This window comes from Macaca mulatta, chromosome 14 (genome assembly GCF_049350105.2).
Source record: "Macaca mulatta isolate MMU2019108-1 chromosome 14, T2T-MMU8v2.0, whole genome shotgun sequence".
NCBI lineage: Eukaryota > Metazoa > Chordata > Mammalia > Primates > Cercopithecidae > Macaca > Macaca mulatta.
The window spans coordinates 131,152,393-131,175,003 of record NC_133419.1 but is presented as its reverse complement, the minus strand read 5'-3'; the positions used below and the strand labels follow the sequence as shown (position 1 = coordinate 131,175,003).

The 22,611-nt window shown below is 44.0% G+C and overlaps 1 protein-coding gene across 3 annotated transcripts in view; it reads left to right on the top strand.

Annotated features, from left to right (window-relative positions):
* Positions 1-432: 432 nt before the first annotated feature.
* SNX19 (sorting nexin 19) overlaps positions 433-22,611 on the top strand; it is a 40,429-nt gene continuing 18,250 nt past the window's right edge. For 2 of the 3 annotated variants that reach the window (XM_028834166.2, XM_001113851.5), the window contains exons 1-8: positions 433-2,640; positions 5,148-5,286; positions 6,547-6,647; positions 6,782-6,901; positions 8,847-8,977; positions 10,244-10,340; positions 10,829-11,009; positions 13,515-13,644. In XM_028834166.2, coding sequence (XP_028689999.2) covers positions 970-2,640; positions 5,148-5,286; positions 6,547-6,647; positions 6,782-6,901; positions 8,847-8,977; positions 10,244-10,340; positions 10,829-11,009; positions 13,515-13,644 — 2,570 coding nt within the window. In that variant the 5' untranslated portion in view covers positions 433-969. Of the gene's footprint in view, positions 2,641-5,147; positions 5,287-5,308; positions 5,468-6,546; positions 6,648-6,781; positions 6,902-8,846; positions 8,978-10,243; positions 10,341-10,828; positions 11,010-13,514; positions 13,645-22,611 lie in introns of those variants that run through there. The other variant, XM_028834168.2, reaches the window with a different exon arrangement.

Genomic DNA, 22,611 nt, shown 5'->3' with positions numbered 1-22,611 from the left:
GGTAAGCTGTGTACTGGGGACGCGGGGTCCTGGCTCTAGGGGAAACCGGGTAAATGTTAAGACACACCAGGCCAATGAAACTACGCCTCCATGAAATTAAAATAAACCGGATTATTGACGGCGTGCCTAAGCAGTAACGGACAGGCCTCATTTAATTACCAGAACTAGGAAGCGTTTTAAAGCGTCTGGAAGTCTGGGTCTTAGCGGTGACTGCTGCAGGCGGCTGTTCCGTGGCGCTTCAGGAATCCGCGCCCGCTCTTGCCGAGCATGCGCCCTGTGCGCGCTCAGGCTCCGGCTCAGGCTCAGAGACTACCGCGCGCAGCTGCCGTCAGGGCGGCTCCTCTCCAGCAGAGGGCGCCGGGCAGCGCCGCTCCTCAGGGCCCGCGCGGCCGCTCTCCCAGCATGCCTCACTCCCGTCGACGTCGACCCGGAAGCTGTCGCCGGCGGCCGGCCGGCGGTCAGGCTTAACACAGGCCGGGCTGCGGAGCGCGGTCGCCGAGGTTTGCGGCGGCAGCGGGCCGAGGCCAGCGGAGAGGACCTGGATGAGCCCACTTCAGGTCGGGGCTGAGTGTGGGCGCGCGGTTCCCGGCGGCGTGGGACCCAGTCTCTGCCGGCCGCTGCTCTCTGCGTGTGTAAGTGTCCGTGGGCCCCAGGGCCCTGCACCGCCCGCCCCGAGGCCGCGAAGAGGCCCTCCGCCTGGGGCAGTATGAAGGCCGCAGAGTTTTCCTCCAAAGCCGCACCTCGGCTGGAAGGGGCGAGTTCGAGGGCTCTGTTAGTGTTAGCAATGGGGAGACGCGGAGCTGCCGCTGTCGCTTTGCAGTGCCTGTAGGACTTTGAGGGCCCGGAGCCCCGGTGCCCTGAAGAACACCCAGATCGCCCCACATGAGACACAGTTCATGCCCCCCTCCCTAACTCTGAAGTAAAATCTTGAGGGCTGTCATCTGGGGAAGCCACCTTGTCCAATCAGCCATGAAGACAGAAACAGTACCACCGTTCCAGGAGACTCCAGCTGGATCCAGCTGTCACCTCAGTAACCTGTTGAGTAGCCGGAAGCTGATGGCTGTGGGGGTCTTGCTCGGCTGGCTCCTGGTCATACACCTTCTGGTCAATGTGTGGCTGCTGTGCCTTCTGTCTGCATTGCTACTGGTGCTGGGAGGATGGCTGGGCTCCAGCGTCGCTGGAGCGGCTTCGGGTCGACTGCATCTGGAACGCTTCATCCCATTGGCCACCTGTCCTCCATGCCCTGAGGCAGAAAGGCAGCTGGAACGGGAGATCAACCGCACCATCCAGATGATTATTCGAGATTTTGTGTTATCCTGGTACCGTTCCGTGAGCCAGGAGCCAGCCTTTGAGGAGGAAATGGAGGCAGCCATGAAAGGGTTGGTCCAGGAGCTTCGGAGAAGGATGAGCATAATGGACTGTCATGCTCTTGCCCAGAGTGTTCTGACTCTCTGCGGTTGTCACCTGCAGAGCTACATTCAGGCAAAGGAGGCCACTGCAGGGAAGAATGGTCCAGTTGAGCCTTCTCACCTCTGGGAGGCTTACTGTCGGGCTACTGCCCCACATCCTGCTGTGCACAGCCCCAGTGCTGAAGTCACCTATACACGTGGCGTTGTGAATTTGTTGCTTCAAGGGCTGGTGCCCAAGCCCCACTTGGAGACTCGTACCGGACGCCATGTAGTGGTCGAACTCATCACATGCAATGTAATCTTACCACTGATCAGCAGGCTGTCAGATCCTGACTGGATCCACCTTGTACTCGTGGGTATCTTTTCCAAGGCCAGAGATCCAGCACCTTGCCCAGCCAGTGCCCCCGAACAGCCCTCAGTGCCCACATCTCTGCCACTGATTGCTGAGGTAGAGCAGCTTCCAGAAGGGAGAACTTCTCCAGTAGCAGCCCCAGTATTTCTAAGTTACAGTGAGCCAGAGGGTCCTGCAGGCCCCTCCCCAGAGGTTGAAGAAGGCCACGAAGCTGTAGAGGGAGATTTGGGTGGGATGTGTGAAGAAAGAAAAGTAGGAAACAACTCATCTCATTTCCTACAGCCAAATCTTCGAGGTCCCCTGTTCTTATGTGAAGACTCAGAGCTGGAGTCTCCGCTGTCTGAACTGGGCAAAGAAACCATTGTGCTCATGACTCCAGGCAACTTTCTCTCTGACAGGATTCAGGATGCCCTATGTGCCCTAGAGGGTTCCCAGGCTCTGGAACCCAAAGATGGTGAGGCATCTGAAGGAGCAGAGGCTGAGGAGGGTCCAGGGACTGAAACAGAGACAGGCCTGCCGGTCTCCACACTGAATTCCTACCCAGAGATCCAGATCGACACAGCAGACGAGATAGAACAAGGAGACGTTACCACCTCTGTTACAGCTTTGCTGGAGGGGCCAGAAAAGACCTGCCACTCACGGCCCTCATGCTTAGAGAAGGATCTCACCCATGATATGAGCTCCCTTGATCCTACTCTGCCACCAGTTCTGCTTTCCTCCTCTCCACCTGGTCCTCTCAGCTCAGCCACCTTCAGCTTTGAGCCCCTAAGCAGTCCAGATGGCCCAGTTATCATCCAGAACCTTCGTATCACTGGCACCATTACAGCCCGAGAGCACAGTGGCACTGGATTCCACCCATATACACTCTATACTGTGAAGGTAACAGGATTAAAACTGTGGGTGCTCACCCGGGCTAGGAGTGGGTTTGGAAAGCAGTCAGTGAAGCAAATGTTCTCTGGGGAGAGACGCTCTTAGTTTGAAGTGTTTCTCTCAATAGGCATCTATCTCTGTGAATGGTCTGAAGCTAATGTGTAAAGCAGAGTAGCATTTATCCTGTACTCACACAAACAATCCTGGAACTTCAGAGCTGCTAGAGTGCTGAGGGTTATATTTTCAGTGGTTCCCAAACTTGGCTGCACCTCAAAATCACTTGAGCTGCCTTGCATATATACAGATTCTGACACACACTGATGGGTTCAGATGAGAATTTCTAAGGAGGGGTCCCTGGATTCTCTCTTTATTTATTTATTTTATATTTCAAATAGAACTCTCCAGATAACATGGAGTCAGCCTGTCCTACGGCCATTTTGGGAGAATTGCCTCTCTAATCCAGCCAACCCTCTTCATATTATCTGTTGTCAAGTTCCTCCCAAGTCTGTGCTTAAACACCTCCAAGAGTCAAAAACTTGCTATCTTCTGAGATAGATATAGGTAAATAACCTACCTTCCTAAAACAAAGTACAAAATATACTAGTATTTTGAAAAAGAAATGAGCAGGGAAGAAGTTTAGAAAATTCTTGGGCAAGATCCTACCCATTGGATTTTCCTTGCCTTCCACTTGAATTTCTCTCATTTGAGTCCAGAAGCTACCACCAGGCACAGCCTGCTTGCTTCACTCCTCCCCAAGAACTCCCAATCCAGGTGAGAGGGAGAAGGCCTTCCTTGATCTGCTCAACACAGCTGCATCATGACATAGCATTTTAGAAAGTAACATTATGACATTTTCAAGTAAGACAGAATGGAAGTAATTAGAAATGCCTATATGTGAACACACAAACACACTCACACTCCTTGTAGGCAAATTGTAGAAGTACAGATCAGTACTGGTCGTAAAATAACTGAGACTAGCCTCAAATGACTGGTATAACATTGTTAACATTTTCCTGCCTTTTTGTTGTAATTCTGGATGTCCCTATGCCATGCACCTTTCTCACATTTAAGTGTTGGCTCTGGTTATTTCATCTTTTTTTAATGACTATTCCTATACTGACATTAAACAGCAGATTTTTTTTCCTCCTCATTAGCAGAAAAATTAAGTTGGTGAATAGAATGTTTAAGTTCACAGTCTTTCTCCCATTATTTGTTCTTTTTTGTCGTTGCTAGTTTTTGACATCTGCTACTACTTCAATTAAGCATTAGAAAAGAGTAAAGTAAAAAATGAGAACAAAGTAATATAGCCAATTATGAGTAGTTTGAAATTGGTTTCAGATTTTTATATGGACATATAACTGATTTTAAATTGTATATCAATATTATTATACTTTCTGATAGTAAATAGTTTTCAGTTTATGTGATGGAAGTAACCATAACAGTGTTGAATTGGCCCTCGAGGAGCAACATATTCCGCAGAAAGCCTCATAGTTCCCAAATGCTCTAGGCTTGAGAGCCCCACCCTGAATGTCACCTGTCTCTCTTATCTGGTCTTTTCCTCCTCAGTACTGTTCTGAGAGACTGCTTTGCTCACATCAGCTCATAATGAATATCCTCTCTGTCGCCAAAAAATTGTAAAGCACCAGCCACAAGTCCCACCAACAAGGAGTTCATTTTTTCCATCTCTTGCCCACAGTATACCTCAACCAAAAAATAATAACCTATTCCTAATGAGAGGGTGCACATATATACTTCTCCCACAACGTTTCATTGTGTCTTAACTACCCCGTCAAGAAGCGCGCCCCCAAGCTGAGTTGCAGATTCCATGCTATCCGTGGTGTTCACTCTTTGGGGAACATGAGGTGTAAGTCATCTTTTCCACATACCAACCCCTCTAAGCTTAGGAAGACAGTGGACTTTGACCCCTTATCACATCTCCAATTTTCATGTGACTTCTATGATACAGATGATAGGTACTTAGGAAAAATTCGGTTTAGCTCTAAGAGTAACAATCAGGAAAATTAATCTGCCTGAAACAAAACAAATACCCTTTAATTTATTCCAGATAAACAAATTTTTATCTCCTGTTTGGATTACTTGTTCTTCCCTTAACTAATATAAATAATCACGGGGGAGTATAATGGAAAAATTGTTTTCCCCTTATAATGTTTAGCCCTGTAATTTAAAGGTGATAGAGGCAGTATCATTTTTATGGATGTTATGCCTTCTATTCAAATATTCATTTGAAAAATAGTTATGTAGCCATTTTTGTAAGTAAAGGAAGTATCTGGGAGAGGGAGCTTTCAGATGAAAGTAGTGTGGAGGAGTGAAACTCATTTCTGACTTTCTGAGCAATTAGATATAGGAGGTTCTGGAACAGAATAGGAACATCTCCCTCCCTTTGTTCTTAGTTTCTTACTCTTGCTATGTGGCCATTGACCAAGTAGTCAGTAAAGCCAGAATAGAAGATTGCTGAAACCCGGCTGATTCAGTCAATCAATTTGTTCATTGAACAGTACGAGACAGCCCTTGATGGTGAAAACAGCAGCGGGCTGCAGCAGCTGGCCTACCACACCGTGAATCGTCGCTATCGAGAGTTCTTGAATCTGCAGACCCGTCTGGAGGAGAAACCAGATCTACGAAAGTTCATCAAAAGTCAGGAGTTTCCCCAACCCCTACTGCCGCTTGCTTCCCACGTCAAGCCACCCTGGCTGGCCTGTTGGTTCACGGGAGGGACTGGGGAGGAGAATGCCGTTTCAAGGTTCTCTGCTCCCTGGGTTTGCTTCAGGAGTTCTGAGGTTTAGTGCTGGGCAGCAGCAATCACATTCTTTCAGAGGTAGTCCTTTACTGCCAACTGCTTTGTTCTGGAGCCCCATCTAGCTTAAGATTAAAAAATAAGTGTTCACATTTCCACCTGTGCCTGTAAGTTAGTGTCAGGAGTTAAATTAACTTTTCCAGATTCATAGATAGGTGGTTCTTAAATATTAAAATATTACACAGAAGTTGTTGCCACCCTCTTTCCTTTAATACCCAGATCTTTTGTGTGCTGTTTGACAACTCTCAGGCACGGGGGACTTTTTTTTTTTTTTTAAGACGGAGTCTTGCTCTCATCACCCAGGCTGGAGTGCAATGTCACGATCTCGGCTCACTGCAACCTCCGCCTCCCAGGTTCAGGCGATTCTCCTGCCTCGGCCTTCAGGGTAGCTAGGATTACAGGAGCCTGCCATTACGCCTGGCTAATTTTTGTTTTAGTAGAGATGGGGTTTCCTCATATTGGTCAGGATGGTCTTGAACTCCTGACCTCAAGCAGTCCACCCGCCTCGGCCTCCCAAAGTGCTAGGATTATAGACGTGAGCCACCACCCCTCTCTAAATATTTTTTTAATGTAATAAAATTTCACTCTAAGAATTAGCTAGTAACTGGTTACTTTGTTTTTTAAAAATAGTGGTGATTACCCAAATAAACAGTTTAATAAGTTTGGGCATAAATTATGCATTTTCTTTCTTAATATAATAGCTAATACTGAGCCAAGCTTGAAAATGTGTGCCAGGTTCTCTCCTAAGCACTTTACACATGTTAGCTCTTTTAATGCTCCCATCAGCCTATGAGATAGGTACCCTCATTGTCCTCATCTTACAGAAGAGAAACAAAGTCAGAAAGATAACACAAATGGTCTAAGATCATTATTGTAGTAGGGATTTAGCCCAAATTTAAACTTGGGTCTCTGCACTTTAGAACCCTCTCTTGTAACAAGTTAGTGTTGTGTGGATCATATGGATCATATGCATATTTGGAACTCCTGAAATTTTTTTTAATCCAAGGAAATATATTCAATAGTTCTGTTTTCTTTATATGTTTTATATGGAATAGCTCTCTGTGAATGTTAAATGAGTGAATATTTTGGGTTTTTTTTAGATGTGAAGGGTCCTAAAAAGCTCTTTCCAGATCTTCCATTTGGAAATATGGACAGTGACAGAGTAGAAGCCCGTAAGAGCCTCCTAGAATCATTCCTAAAGGTCAGCATCCTTCTCTTTTGGCCTTGTTCTCATTTTAACCTGGGTGTCTAACCCCAGAACACCCAAGCCAAAGTGGAGAGATCTGGGGACTGGAATTTCTCTTTAAAATTTTTGTGTGTGTTTTATTTTTGCAGCAACTCTGTGCCATTCCGGAGATCGCTAACAGTGAGGAGGTGCAGGAGTTCCTTGCTCTGAACACAGATGCTCGTATTGCCTTTGTCAAGAAACCATTTATGGTCTCTAGAATAGACAAGGTACCAGCAGGGCCACTGTGCTCAGCTTTAGTTTTGATCTATACATGAGGAGGATTCATCAGAATGGAGGCAGTGCTTGAAAAATAAGAGCAGTAGGGTGTGGGAAGGGGCAGCACAGAGGCGTCAATAGAACACGGACTCAAATTGTCAAGACCTGTTGCCAAATATTGGGTGAATCATCAGCTCACTGAATCACAGGGAACAGCTGGTGGGAAACAGTACCCCAACACTCTTAAGTGTACACATATCTCCTGGGGGTATTACTGTATTGTTACACTGTTGGAGTCATGTAAAGATCAATCTATGTCTTCACAGATAGCTGGCAGGAGGGGTGGTCTTTCAGAGGGTAAAGGTCATTTCCAGTGTTGGGTCACCCAGGAAAGAGAGCCGTAAGACAGGACACGAGGCTGGATTTAAAGTGGTGTCATGGTTCTCCGCTAGAGAACACAGTATGGAGAGAATTGTACCTTCTTCAAGAAGTTGTCTCAGCACCTATGGAGATGGTAGGAAGAAGGACGTTTGTGTAACATGTCGGAGCTTGTAAGCAGTGATTACCAACTGATATGAGCGTCTCTGGGGCAGAAGTCTGAGGCTTAAGTTTGTCAAAAGTGATGTGTATTTTATCAGGTTGGGAAACATGCATTGGCGGAAGAGGAGCCTCCCTCTTCTCATCTAGGCTTACAGTGACAAATAAAATAGAATTTGATGTAGTAGGTGTTAGGGGATATCCACTGCTATGGAAAAAACTACAAACTAAAAAGGGATCAACTGGGTAAATGCCCAGAGTTCCATGCGGATATCATTCATCCATTATTTCCACATCTACTTATTGGATGCCTGTTTTGAGCCAGGCACTCTACTAGTTGCTGTTCATACATCAGTGAATGAGACAGATGAGGACCTCCCCACCCTCACAGACTACAATTCTGTGATCCTGGAGAACAAGTTGTATTTTCTAAGCTGCATTATCTAAATTCATGCATCCTCAGTGTTCTTTCCCTGGTTTGTTCTCCCCCAGTCTTTACTGTAGTCTGCTGACCACTCTCTTCAGCCTCGTCTTGGCTATGCTAGCTTACTCCTTGTGGAGGAATACGAAAAGAATGAGTCAAAGAAGGCATGGTGCTGCTCTGAGCCAGCAGTGTTAATTAGCAGGAAGCACCAGAGGAAGAGTAAATGTTTCATTCTGTTTCTTTGATCGTTTAAGGTTTCGTTTGTACGTTGTCCTTTTTAGCAAATATCTGTATGTCATCTTGCCATTCTGAAGAAATAGAGGTTATTCTTAATCTTCAGTGAGGATTATTTTATTTGGTCTTTATGAGTAGAGAAGTTACAACAACTCAACTCCAGATATCTGAGTTTTGAGCTGAGTGATTTTTGTTATTTTTTTCTGTACTTAAAGAAAGAAATTGTTAGAATTGACTAGAAAAACTGATTGTTTGCTCTGTGTAAGTTACTCTAAGCATGTTAATATTACCTATGCCCCTAAACTGTAGTTTTATTTTTGATCATCTTCTTCACTCTTCCTTTCTCTTTATACTCCTACCTATGTACTTCCACTGGTGCACATGTTGATGAAGTTGTTATCAATTTGGAAACTAGAAATCACTTTTTTATATAAAAAGAAAGAAATTGAAAGATACATCATCAGCCCGCATAACTCCTAGGTTTTTATTTCTCTCACTGTTGGTTTTGGCTTCTTTTCCCATGGCATTGTTTGTTTTACTCCTCAAGGAAAAAGATATTTATGGCCATGGAAAAAAGGAAAGATAGTTGTCACTAAGTCATTAGCTGGTATTCGACCTTGCTACTGGATAAGGCTTTGCTAGAGAGCCTTGCCCCTCTCCTCATCCTGTTGCATAAAGTGCTGTGAGGCGACTGCTTGCTTGGCAGTTTCCATCTGTGGATGTGGATGGCCTTACTGACCCTGCACCTCTGACCCCTGCAGATGGTGGTGAGTGCCATTGTGGACACCTTGAAGACAGCGTTTCCTCGCTCTGAACCCCAGAGCCCCACAGAGGAGCTGAGTGAGGCCGAGACCGAAAGCAAGTCCCAGACAGAAGGCAAGAAGGCTGGCAAGTGAGAAGCCCTCAGTCACCCAGGGACCTTTCCCCAGTTCCCAGATTGATCCCCAATCCTCAGCCAACGCTCACCCTATTCTCAAGCCCTAGAGGAGAGGAGGTGGGTCAGACATACCAGTTTTTAGGCGAAGCTAGACCCCAGGTTCCTCAGTGCTCCACCTGGAGGAGCCTGTGGTGCTGCAGAGGCAGCACTGCTGAATGTTTGGTTTTGCCATGGGAACCTGGGGCCCAACTGACCAGGGATGTTTGACTAGGAAGAATACTCTCTTTTGAATAGGATATTCTCTTTTCTCTTTTCCTGGAAAATTGAGATGTTTCTTTCCTACTAAGAATTAAGGCTTATAACTGATCTCTGTTTGCCATCATTTCTGGAAATCTTGGCTCAGAAGTTGCATATATTAGCAATAAACAGGAAAGGGCTAGAATGGAAACCCACAGGGCCTATTTTAGTAACTGGTTGACTCCTGCTACTCTCTCCTGCACTAGGGCCCCAGCTGTTTCCTGGCAGCATTCAAAGCCAACATGTGGCAAGCAAGGGCACCACATGTACCCTTACTGCAAATTTCATCTGTGTCTGGTCCTTATGAAGAAAGAGCATCTGTGTGTGTGTGTGTGTGTGTGTGTGTGTGTGTGTGTGTCTGAGTGTCTGACTCTTTGTCTCTGTGCTTATGTTTCGTGGGCCAGCAATAACAGACTCACAGCACCTAACCTTTTCTTAACTGGGCCCATCTATTGAAGGATGACCATGATACCTGTGCTTATGAGTCTCTGTCCCTTGAAACATTGATGTTATCACTTGCAGTTCCTTCTCTAGTTTTATTTGGAACACGGGGAATAAATGGATGTCCAAAAAGGATACTCCGTGAACTGCAATAATAAAAACTTGGTCTATGCCACCTGTCTGTTTAATCTTCAGCAAATTTTTAATGAGTGCCCAGTATGTGTTAGCTAATCTTTCCTGTGGGAATATAACCATGATGCAGACTGATGCCAGTTTTACTTAGCAGAAGCCATTTCACAAGTGCACTGTAGACCTAGCTTAGTGTATGCGTTACATTATCTATTAAGAATTGTGAGAATATACACTGTTTGGGAGATTGCAGGGCCAAGGCTTTCCTGGCAGCTCTGACCATCTGACCACAGTAAGGTCCCCAGAATACGTATGGATATTCTTGTTGTCATTTATTATCAGTACTTGCCAGCCCTTTGTTTGTGGCTCAGACCATAAATTACATCCTGTTTCTGCTGTTTGTTTCTGTACCAGGTCCAGGCTGAGGTTCTCATCCAGTAAAATTTCTCCAGCACTAAGTGTGACTGAAGCACAAGACAAGATTCTTTATTGTCTCCAGGAAGGCAATGTGGTAAGAACCAAAACTCAAAGAATGTGGGGCAAAAATATCTGAGATATTGGTCCTACAGTTATAGGCAGTTGAGATATTCTCTAAGTCAGAAATGTCCTGCTAAATGACTTCATCAGCCTTTGGATCTCCAACTTTTATGCTAAAAGTATTTTCTCTGAGTGGTTTGGAATTCCTACCAGTTCTGGCTTGGCAGGTTGGCTTCTCAACCATGGTGGGTTTGGGATAGTGGATGACAAGATGAGAAAGAAAGCTAGTTCCTGGAAAAAAATGGATGACCAAAAATGTGTGCAGATTTGATAATCCCAGGGCAGGCCTGTATTACCTGCAACTTGGGTAAAAAATAAAATCTTTCCTAAAGTAGTCATAGCATCAGTTGGCTTTTATACCCAAGGTACTTATGCAGGGGAGAGGCAGGGAAACCTAGAGTGCCACATTTGCTCCCCTACTGTCAGCATTCCATATGTGATATGCCACTGGCTATTTCTTAGGAATCCGAGACCCTATCCATGTCTGGGATGGAATCTTTTGTTGAAAAACAGACAAAGTTACTGGAAATGCAGCCAACAAAAGCCCCAGAAAAAGATCCTGAACAGCCCCCTAGAGGACATGTGGACAGTTGCTTGTCAGATGCAGCTGTGCCAGCCCAAGACCCCAGCAACAGCGATCCAGGTGAGTGGCGAGGTCTCTGCTCCCATGGAGAAGGGAGCCAGGGTGGCATCCACTTGGGACTTGGGATAGTTGAAGTTTGTAACTTTGATTTCTGTTCCATTCAGCTGAGCATGCTATGTGTTGAACTCCAGTGTTGGAGGTGCTGTGTTGGGGCACAGAGATGAGTAGGACACAGTTGCCAGAGCGGAGTCAAGCAGCAGAGCAGGGCACAAACACAGGGAGTTCTAATCCAGCAGGACGAGATCATGCTGATAATATTGATAGCTCATTGAACTTATTTTTGGCATATCAGACTCTTGGATTTCTTTAGAAACTTCTTCCTTTAGTGTCCCAGTTTCCTGGTTTCCTTCATGCCCTTCTTGTGGCTTCTTAGTCCAGTCTCTTGGCCCCATGATCCGCCTGCCAGCGCTTGATTTTTGGCTCACTGTTTCTATTCTACATACTCTTCCAGGGTGACCCCAGCTGTACTCTTGGCTTCAGCTGTAACGCATGTGTGGTGATGCCTTAAATATTGAATATTGTACATCTTCACTTGGATATACCATAGGGCAACTGAAATATGATGTGTTCAAGATGGAAATTGTCTTATTTCCCCAGATCTATTCTTTTTTCTGTATTTACTGCCATGGCAGATGATACCATCTAGTTACCCAACATAAAGTAGGGAGGGAGAAGAGATGAAAGCTCTACTTCTTCCTTATTGCATTGGAGGCAGAGCAAGTTCACCTTCCAGGAGAAGAGCAGATGTGTACTCTGTAGAAGAAAAATTCAAAGCTCTAGATATTAATTAGCATGTTTACTGAACTAGAACTTAAAATAAGTATATCATTTCCATCAAGATAAAGCCCTCTGTTGAGAATAAAAGATCGCAAAATCTTGTATTCAAAAATGGGGAAAAAGCTTATTCTTTCTCAGGTGCCCATGAACAAATCACCTGACATCTCTTCTGAGGGCCTCAATTTAAGTCTGTGAAAAATGGGATTGACAGCCCCATCCCTTCACACATATCTCACAATTAAGTAAATAAAGTAATATGACAGTGAAAGCATCAGAGAACTCTAAGAGACCGTAAAGATGGCGGGGGGGTGGAGGCAGTGGGGTAAGAATATCATTCTAGGCAAAGTCCAGCCTGTACATGTTGAACATAGTATCTCTAGAGGGATGATTTAGGCCTGAAACCCTTCTTCTATCTCTGAGAGACTCAAAATGCTCATATGATTAAAAAAAAAAAAATCTGTCATTTTCTTTAAGAGAACTGGCTTGGTGGTACCTTGTTTGCTTTCTTATTTTTCACTGCTATAACTAATTGTTACCACATGGTGGCAGCTCCAGGCAAATGCAAAACCTGAGAGAATCATACAATTGAGGACTAGGGCTCAGGATGATGCTGTCTCACAAGGAATGCAATATCCCATCTTTGAGAAGATGATTAGAAATCAAACAACATGTCAGCTCCCAATCTTGGCAATACAAACAGAAAAGAAAATATATATTATATGGGGTTAAGAGGGAAGTATGATTCAGTTCTAGTAGATCTGTCCAAATCAGAAGTCATTCGTGTTGAAGGAGAGCTGGGGCAAGGTGACCCAGAGAATACCCATTGGTCCTACACTAACAAAGTCCTTGTTGATACTACTTATAATATTAATCACAGCAGTAGCACCAGATATCTCAGATTCATTCTGTAACATCACATACTTGGAGACAAATCAGAAGTGACATTGGAACCCCAGGACAGGTTTAAACAACACATGCTTCCTTCCACAAAATACATTTGTTCAGGAAACCTTAGTTTAGCATGGGTATAAGCTCATGTGTGGCCCTTCCAGTCTTTGAAACAGGAAGAATGTAGTAATTGTTATGGCATTTTACCAGAGGTGTGGTGTTCTTCCTAGAACCAAATGTTATCTCAAAATCAGGCTGAAGCCTCCTGAATCCTAACCCTACAGCTCTGTGTAATGGAGGTTTTTCAGGAAAGTGAATGCCAAATCTTTCCCCAGTTCTGCCCCTGGTGTTTCCATAATGCTTTGTGGGGGTGAGTGGAATGCAAGGTTGGAAAGAGAGGAGGCCTTGCCAGTTGCACTTAGTCACTAGTTGTGAGCTTTTATTTGGAACAGAAAGTATTCAGCATCCTGGGGAAATATAGAAGAAATAGAAACTAAGTAGGCAAAATAAGTGCATGTGTGTGTGTGTGTGTGTGTATGTATATATACGTGTGTGTATATATATGATTAGAAGATATATATATATCTTTCAAAAACATAGAAACATTCATTAGGTAACAATATCAGAAACATTAATTAAAAATGTGAAGAAATGCTGAGCCTGTCACTGAGCCTTCTAGATATGAGTTAAACATCTCTTGATTTGAGTGGAGAGGGATTGCAGAAATACCAGATGATCGGCATGAAGGTAGAGAGACACAGGTGCCACCCAGTACCTTGAAAGATGTTCCTCAAGTATGGGTCTCTTCTGAGTTACTCTTGATGCCATTTTATCCCTCAGGAACAGAGACAGAGTTAGCTGACACAGCCCTAGATCTGCTCCTCTTGCTACTAACAGAACAGTGGAAATGGCTGTGTACCGAAAACATGCAGAAGTTTCTTCGTCTTATCTTTGGGACCCTAGTTCAAAGGTAAGACTGCTGAATTCTCCCTCAAATCAGAATCTCAAATTGCAGAAAAGGTGGATGCAATGCTGAATAGTGTCCAGGGAATCTGCAGTCGTAAGAGAAGATAGATTCTCTGTTACAGGGGTTACAGGAATCAAAAATGCCTTGAGAGTATCAGAAAGCTTTTATTAACTACCTAGTTGTCTACAATTTGAAAGTATCCAGTTCTGTAAGACTTCTGGCATAGTGTACTGAGTTGCAGACACTGTGTGTGATCCTAAAATACTTAGCTGAACTCGTCCTCCTCTCAATTTTCCACCCAGTTTTATCCTCCAGCCCCGCACCTTTCACTTGGTTATGGTGGACATTTGTCTTAACTGACATTATGTCACCAGTGTGATGATAAACAGTGGGAAAGAAAAGGAGAAAACATCAGTGCTCTTGAAATAAAGATTGTTTTCTCTGAGAGGGGCATAAATATTCACAGCTGAAGTACTTACTGACACAGGATGGTAAAGAATAGAGGGAAATTTGGATTTGCAAGTTGGCTTTTCTAATCCAGGCTTTGTAATCCTCACACCATTTGATCTCCTGAAAGATTTGTACACAGGTGGAGTTTTTAGCTGCTGACTTTCTAACTGTGGAACTGATGTAAGCTTTGCTAATCTGAAGTAGGCCAGAAACACTCTCTCTGAGCGAGGCAGACACACGTAGTGCTTGGGTTTTGGCTACTCTTGTTTTGAACTCCCTCTTATGAGACATCCTGGCACATCCCAAAGTAAGAGGAAGCCAAATGCTGACCTTCTCTTAGCATGAGGCTCATGGTAACAGGTCACTCAAAAAATATATCCTTATAAAAAAAAATTATGTGTCTATTCTTTACCAAGTTGAAAAGTTATTAACAGCAAGCAATTAAATCCCCCTTTTCTAAGTTGCATAGGATCAGGGAGGTTTAATAAACTTGAATCATAAAGAGGCCAAGTGAAAGAAGATGATGCACATCTATATTTGCTAAGTGCTTATGTATGCCAGCACCCAATCTCCATTTACATGTATTTTTTTATAGTGGTCAAGTGAGGTAGGTAGCCCCATTTTACAGAATGAGAAAATAGAGCTTGGCAAAGTCAACTAACACGCCCAAGGTCATCATTAGTAGCACACTTAGAATTTTAAGCCAGATTTGTACAACTTCAACCCCAGTGTGCTTTTTTCATGTATCTTGTAGCCTTAAGACTGATCTCCAAGTGAAACCTGCATATAAAATGCTGACTGGTCTTTGTCCCTTTACGCTTTTCCCCTTGTACCTGCTCAATATTCAGCTCTGCCACTAGAGTGCCTTTTTCTGAAAAACAAATCTGAACATATATTCTGCACTTAGAATCTTTCAGTAGTATCCTATTCCCTACCAAAGTGGTTTTTCCAGTATGTGTCCTAGGGTGCTAGGGTTCTGCAGAAGTGCTTCGGAAGCTAACTTAGAAGCTAAGGGAAAACTGAGTGGACCATGACCCAACCACAGAAGCTCCACTTCGATCAGTTTCATATACTGGGGATCTAGGTAAGGCTTTGTTTGGAAAAGGGCTCCACTCTGTTTAAAGTATGCACTTATTTCTTTATTTATATTAAATTTATATTAAAATTCCACCTCCTTTCTTACTTGGCATGATCTGGTTTGAGTCTTATTTTTCATTTTCCACCATGTAAACTGTCCATCATTGCCTAAATATTCTGTGGTCTTTTACCCCCAGGCCTTTGCTCATCTTCCTGTATCTGACTTCGAATGGTCTTTCTCTACCTATTCTTTCCCTGTTCCTTCCATGTGTTCCTAACTTTCCCTCTTCTTGTCTGCTTGGCCTACTGCAAAACATTTTTCATATATTAAGCATAAAATGTCATTTATTCTGTGAAACCTTCTGTAGCATCTGCTCTCTTTCTCCCAGAATTAAGGAGTCCTCTTCCCTAACTCGCAAAGTTTTGATAATAGTGCTTATCACAGTGTGTTATATAAATGATCTGCTTTTCCTACACTAGTGGTTGTCAACTGGGGGACACTTTTGTCCCCCAGGGGACATTTGCCAGTATCGGGAGATATTTTTGGTTGTCACAACTGGGAAGGGGATGTGGGATGCCTACTGGCATCTAGTGGGTGTAGGCCAGGCGCGCTGCCAGACATCCTTCAGCTACACAGGGCAGTCTACCGTGCCAAACGAATTATCCTGCCCAAAATGTCAGTATTACTGAGCTTGAGAAACCCTGTGTAGACTATTAGTTCTTTAAGGACCAGAACTAGCTTTGTGTCCCCAGCAGCTTATACAGGGCCTGGACATAGTAGGTACTCATTAAATATTTAATAAAGAAATAAACATTTCCCTTCCCAGTACCTTTACACTTGAAAGTATAGTCTCTTTAGTTGTATTCTGTCACCTCTGTATGTCGCTAATTAGGCCTTCATTTTTCTTCTTCTTTTGGATTTCCCTTTGTTAATCTTCTAAGTGGTTTAAAGAAAAAAAAAAAAAAAAAAAAAGAGAGAGAAGATCCCAAAACTAGCTAGTATGTGATCATTAATGACCCCTTCTCCTTGAGGTCATTTACATGACAAATTGGTTTCAGAACACAAGAAATTATTCAGTATGAGGATGAAAGTATAGATGAGTTAGGAGAAATTCAAAGAAGATTGAGATCCATATATAAAAGAGGTAGGAAAAAGTTTACCTGAAGTTTGAATAACTCAGAGTATTCAAGGGCTTGGGCTAGTCCACATAGAGGAGAGATACCTATATTCTGGGAGTTAGAGAATGATCACAGAAATACTATTTCATGTAGCCAGGGTCCTGGGAGATCTAAGGCAGAAAAGTTAAATACGAAGGAAGCAAGCTCCAGGTGCATGGCAGACATGGAAAAGACAGGGCTCATTTTAGAGTTCAGAGCAGAGACTGTGAGACTTCTTTCTTTTTCATTTTTCATATATTGAGGATAAAATGTCAATATATGAAATACCAGTGAGATGAGATTTCATTCTGTCGCCAAGGTGGAGTGCAGTGGCACTGCAATCGTAGCTCACTGGGCTCACTCCTCCTGGGCTCAAGCCATCCTCCCACCTCAGCCTCCCAGGTAGCTAGGACTACAGGCACCACCCCCATACTTGGCTAATTATTTTAAGTTTTCGGTTGAGACTATGTTGCCCAGGCAGGTTCCTCATCTTTCCATTCCTATCCCTGACACTCCCCAACTACAACCACAACTCCAGTTAGCTGGGTAAAGTCTGGTGAATGAAGACTAGCAAAACCCAAGTGTAGTTCATGCCATAAAGGAAATCAGGGAGAGGGCTTACAGCTGAATTTCCCTTGACTTTCTCCTCTTTTCACATTCGGAGTTTTTGGTTTTTTGTTTTGTCTTATTCTATTTTATGGAAAAGCATCACTATTGTGATGGGAAAAGTGGGAGAACTCTGAATATATTTGGTGAATTTGAATGAAGCCACTGAATATTGTGCAAGAACAGAATTTTGCAGCTACTTTTGAAAAACGTGTAACTGTGGCCTATTATCTTTGTTCATCATACATATTTCTGGGTGAAGATGTTTTATACATGTTCAGTTATCTCATATCCCTTCCTGTCAACAAGTTCTTACTTATATCTAAGTATCCAACTTTATCCGTAACCCATTTGGTTTTGTATTAGCTGCAATGAAAATAGGACCACATCTGGTTAGCAGTCTCCTCACCCAAGCTTCCACAGACTAGAATTAAATGAAGAATCTCATACTTCTCTGTTTGAAGCCAATCATGTATCCCTATAAATCATTTTTGCCATCTTTTTAATGACATTTTTGGCCCTCTTCTGAAGTACCTTATAGCTGATTTCACAGTTTTCCTGAAGCCTCCTTAAGATAGGAAGCTAGAAGTCATGGTATCTAAAGAAAGAACCGGTTCTTCCACCAGAGCTTCCAAAGATCTGGCATCAGTGGCCCATGGTCTCACACCTGCAAGCGCCCTGTGCATTGTAGACATGGGACTAACTCATTTTAGCGTTCAGAGTGTACACATTGATAATCTCATCAGCATCAGCGTATTTACTGTCCAGCAAATATTTATCGAGAGTTTACTTAGTGCAAATACTGTACTGAACACTACATGCACATGCTGTTCAAAAGCCACAGTTACTTTTGTACCAACCTAATATTTAATTCCTCCAAAAGTCCTGCAAAAGAGGTATTATGACCCTCATTTTAAAGACGAGGAAACTAAAGCTTATAAAGAATGTGGGTTATCTAATCAAAATCACAGGGTTAATAAATATCACAGGCAGAATTTGAACCCAGGTTTTTCTGATTTATAGCTGTGATGATTGTCTAAATTTCAGGATCAGATCTTTGCCCTGCAATTCAGCAGGATAAAAGCCAACCCAAAAATCTTTGTCTCCAAGTACTGGAGATTATCAGGCAGTTTGTAGAATCCAAACTGCATCTCCGTATCTACACACTTGCATCTAACATAAGGGCACTGCTGCAGTCCAAAGGCAGCCCATGTTACTGTCCCCAGGACAGTTGCAGGTTTTAATTTTTAAAAGTGGTGTATGCATTGCTACATGCTTCAGCTTTATTTGCTTTGGTAAGCCAGTGTGCTGGAAACTTAACATCTCCAGAGCTGCAGCACCTCTTCACTGCATCCCCTGCCTCTCCCACAAGAGGCATGATATGAGGTCCCGTTGTCTTCCATCTCCATGACTGCTGCCTAGGAGGCTACATCTTTGCCCTCCCTGAAACCATAGATAGCTGAGCCACATGCTTTTGCAGGGTACTTGGGTTCTCTTCCTTTAAGTTCCGTGCTTAAAAGAGCAGGATAATTGGTGTTGGTGCCACAGGTGGTACTGCCACTTCTCTAGTTATTTGGAACACACTGCAGTTTGACCATTAGGGATGCTAAAGTCACCAGATTTGAGTGCATCTCCTCCTTAAAATGTCCTCATTTTCCAGCCTCCAGTATTATTATCCCCAAGCAGGCAAGTTTATTTCCTCTGCTTCCAACTTTGTGTACCCTCCTTGCATCTTCAAAAGACCTATATACATTACTGCCTTGGACACCATAGACTTCTGTCAAATTATAAGCACACTCTATCCTGCAAAGGGAAAAAAAAAACAAAAACCCAGAGTAAGTTCGACCTCATAACCCCTCCTTCTAAGCCAAAGTTGGAAGAGCTCTGATCTGAGCCAGGCTTGTAAATCTCCCTTGATTGTTGATGATGTGGAGAGAAGTGGGAGGGGAGCTGAAGAGAAGTTAGATGCCCAAAAAAGGCATTGTTAAGTCAAAGGGAAGTCTTGCATGCATGTGCGCCTAACCTCTTGTGTCAGCTTCTGTGCTGGGAACATCCAATTATGTAACAAGAAGCACTCCTTATTTGGAATGAGAGACAAAGGGAGGGGAAGGGGAGAGCGGGTGGCAGTCTGAGCCAAGGAGCAAATCCGCCTTGTGCAAACTCTGCTCATGCCCGAAAACAGAAGAAACTTGTAAATATCTCTACGAACATCAGAATCAGATTCAGCAAATTGGGCAAGTCCTCAGAGCTAGACTGGGTTGGAGGGAAAGAGGAAAGATATACTGTGCTCCACTGATGTTAGGGCGTTTGGGGCAGGAAGATCCAGCCAAGGTAAGGGGTAGGATTGGTGTGGAGCCCTGATGGAGAGTGAAGGAATGAGAAGAAGCTGGACCGGCGCCCTGCCTGGACACCCAGAGTAATGCCACGATAAAAATAGGAACCACGCCAGCAACAGAATGCGTGAATGCCACGTCCATGGCGCTGCCCTCCCCATGGCCCCGACGATGGCATCTGACCTGTGTCAAAAGGGCAGCAGACACATTCCTGGCATCTGCGTCAGGATTTCTCAGTTAAAGAGGGAGTGTATGTGTGTGTGTGTCTAAGATAGAGACAGAGAGTGTGAGTGTTTGGGGCATGTGGGAATGGAATGGCTTGGCAGAAAGCGGGCGGGGGAAGGTTCTGGCAGAGGGGAGTGTAAAGTGTGTAAAGTTAGGAAGTATACAGAGAGGAAGAAGAAAAGAAAGGATGTGCAGGTTTAAGGGTCCAACAAGCAGGGGACCCAGGAGAAACTTGATGGCAAGCTCTGGACCTTACACCAGACCTTGGAATCACTTTCTTAGAGAAGATGTCGCTCCATAAACCATCTCCTAGAAAAGGTCAGGAGAGTTGTGGCAGAGTCTGGGAGAACTGGAGAGTGCTGTGCTGCAAGGCACAACGTCCATCTCCCTTAAGGACAGTTGGGAAAAGTTGACCATGAACCCTCTTGCTTCCACTATTCTCTTAGGATGCTCCAGAATCAAGGTGCTTTCTGAGTGGAACTCTGCTTCCAGGGCCTCCTTCTTGGTTGGGCATGTCTAAGTAGCAGGTGGATTACAGTTCTTTGTGACATTGGTTATTTCTTAAGAGAACCTCCAGGTCTGCCACCAAAAGGGCACAAGTAATTGCAATGGGAAAGGAACTGACGTTTATTACAATGTTAATACCAGGAAAGCAGCTATGTACTGTTTGTATTAATGTTCAGTTCTATGAGATAGACATATAGTTCTACATTTTATAAGTGAAGAAAATTACATTCAGGTAAAATAACGTTCCCAAAATCATAAAAGTCGTTAACAACCACACCTTAAGATTCCACTTAAGTCATCCTAGCCTCAGAGCTCATGTGTTTCCCACTGCTCTGCCCTGCCTCCCCTCCATGCAAGCTTCCCCACAAAGCAGTGTTCAGTAGAGCTGGGTTCACCTGAAAGTTCCCTTGCCTTACTCCCATCTCGCCTCTCTTGCTTTCTATCCGGCTGGTTTCAGGGACACATGCATCTGATGGTAGCATATAAATTATTTTTGTCTGCATATTCTGATTTTATTTTTAAAGTACTTCTGAGCCAGAGATTGTCTCTTAGGTATCTCTATTTACATCCTATTCACAATCAGGAAAAGATTATTAACGTTAAGACTCAGAGTTTCTCAGGAAACATAGATTACAGTTTTTTCCTTTGCTGTGTAACTTTTTCTTCCAGTTCAGCTCTGGTGCCGGGCTGTGTCTTATACCCGATCTCTTCCCATGCACAGCTTTTCTAGAAATACGCACACTTTTGCAAGACCCCCAAATACAAAATTAACTCAAGCTAAGTCTTCAGAATTCTCCGTTATTTTCTGGCTCTCTAATCATTGGCTTGGGCTGTTTTCAGAGGTGCTGAAATTAATTGTTCTCATTGATGACTTTGCTCAGATTGTATTGTGGCCCCTCGGGAAGGCGTGCTGCTTGTCCCAGGCCTCTTTCGTTAGGCCAAAGGGAAGCTCTTGACTGCTGGAGACTGGGTCAGGATGGGCCCTAGCAGTTCCCCTGTCACACGAGTGGCCTGCCTGTCGTATTTCTTGGGTGTCGCTTATTCTACACCCATCTTAGGATAAAGACATCATGCCTTCCCTGTCACATAGTGACAGTCTCTACTGGAATGTATCTTTGAGATTGTAGCAGGTGGATGGCAGCTGACAGCCGTGTGCTTGTGCATTGTGTTTGCATTTCTGTGTGTGTGCTCTTGAAGTCTCGTATACTCAAATAGAGGTACAAAATTGCTCATTGTAAAAGTTAACAAAAAACAGAATATCATGAGGTATTTAAACCTCAGAGCCTTTTTTTCGAAGTCGGGTTCTTGGTGTCTCTTGCCCATCTGTGACTGCACCAGGAGCCTAAGATTTTGACATTTTGATGACAGCTTTAGAATGTATGTCAGCATCCTGAGGGCAGGGACTGTGTCTTATTTACCATCATATCTTCAACACCCAGCCCCATACATAGAAGGCACTTAATAAATTTGTGTCAAATAAATGAACACAGAAGATCACACATCGTTCTACTGGAGGCAGTCCCTCTGCTTTTCACTATTAAGAATCTTAAGAGTTCGTCAATAGTGCTGGGGGACCAGAAGCAAAATGGAAACTGAATCTTTCATTCCCTCCACACAGGGCATACCCAGCTCTTCAATTAGTTGGGGAATTCTGATTCCCAGAGCCATGGTACAGCCTAAGCAAAGAGGTTTGGGGGCCCTTCAGGCCATCTCCCATTCTAATGGCTCTCTCCTTTCCAAAGAGTACAGCGCCCCTCCCCAACCTGGGCCTCCCAGTATGAAGCCCCACCAAGCCTGCCCTCTCTGGAAGCATCTCCTGCCGTTGTGCCTTCTCCACCTCTTTCCTTCCACATGGAAAGCAAGAACATGGACTTTGAAGTCAGAACTGAATTCAGATCTTGCTTTGAGGCTATGTGACTTAGAACACACCACCCAACCACCTTTGCCTGTTACTGTCCAAATGGGAATCATAGCCTAGTGCATGCAGTTTTTTGGGGGTGTAAGAGAGAATGTAGAGATAAATGTTCGGGAGGCTTTATAGAGGAAGGTATAACAAAGCTAGATCTTGTGAGATAGGTGTCGTTTAGACTGGTTTAGACTAAATAATATTCTATACACTAAGACATTTTTAAAGCAAGTGGAGGGGCATTATTTCTACTTTCAAATAAAAAGTAATCTGGAATATTTTTAGCCAGCTTCTTTCTGAATGTGTGTTGCTTTTGTTGTTTCAAATAGGTGACAAAAAGCCTACCTAACTCCTGCTGCATGGCATGGGTACAGGAATTCTCCCTCTGGGCACCAGGTGGCGCTGCAGGTTAAACAATACCATTCACTGTCCTTTGAGGAAGACCTGTTTGTTTTGCAGTTACAGGTCCCCTGCCCTGATGTTCATACAGCAGTATTGAAGCCATTCCCTGGCTTGCTCCATGATTTAGAGGCCACTTATCTGCCTACTCCTTAGTGCCAGTGACTTTTAGATAAGCCCTGTTTCTTTCATCTTTCACCCTTCTTCCTTCTGCTCTAATGTGTCTTCAGCATGTGCTTGCTTCTCTGAGCGGTGCGGATGACCAGAAGTTGCCCCTTTGAGTGGATCCCACCATTAAAAATTCAATGT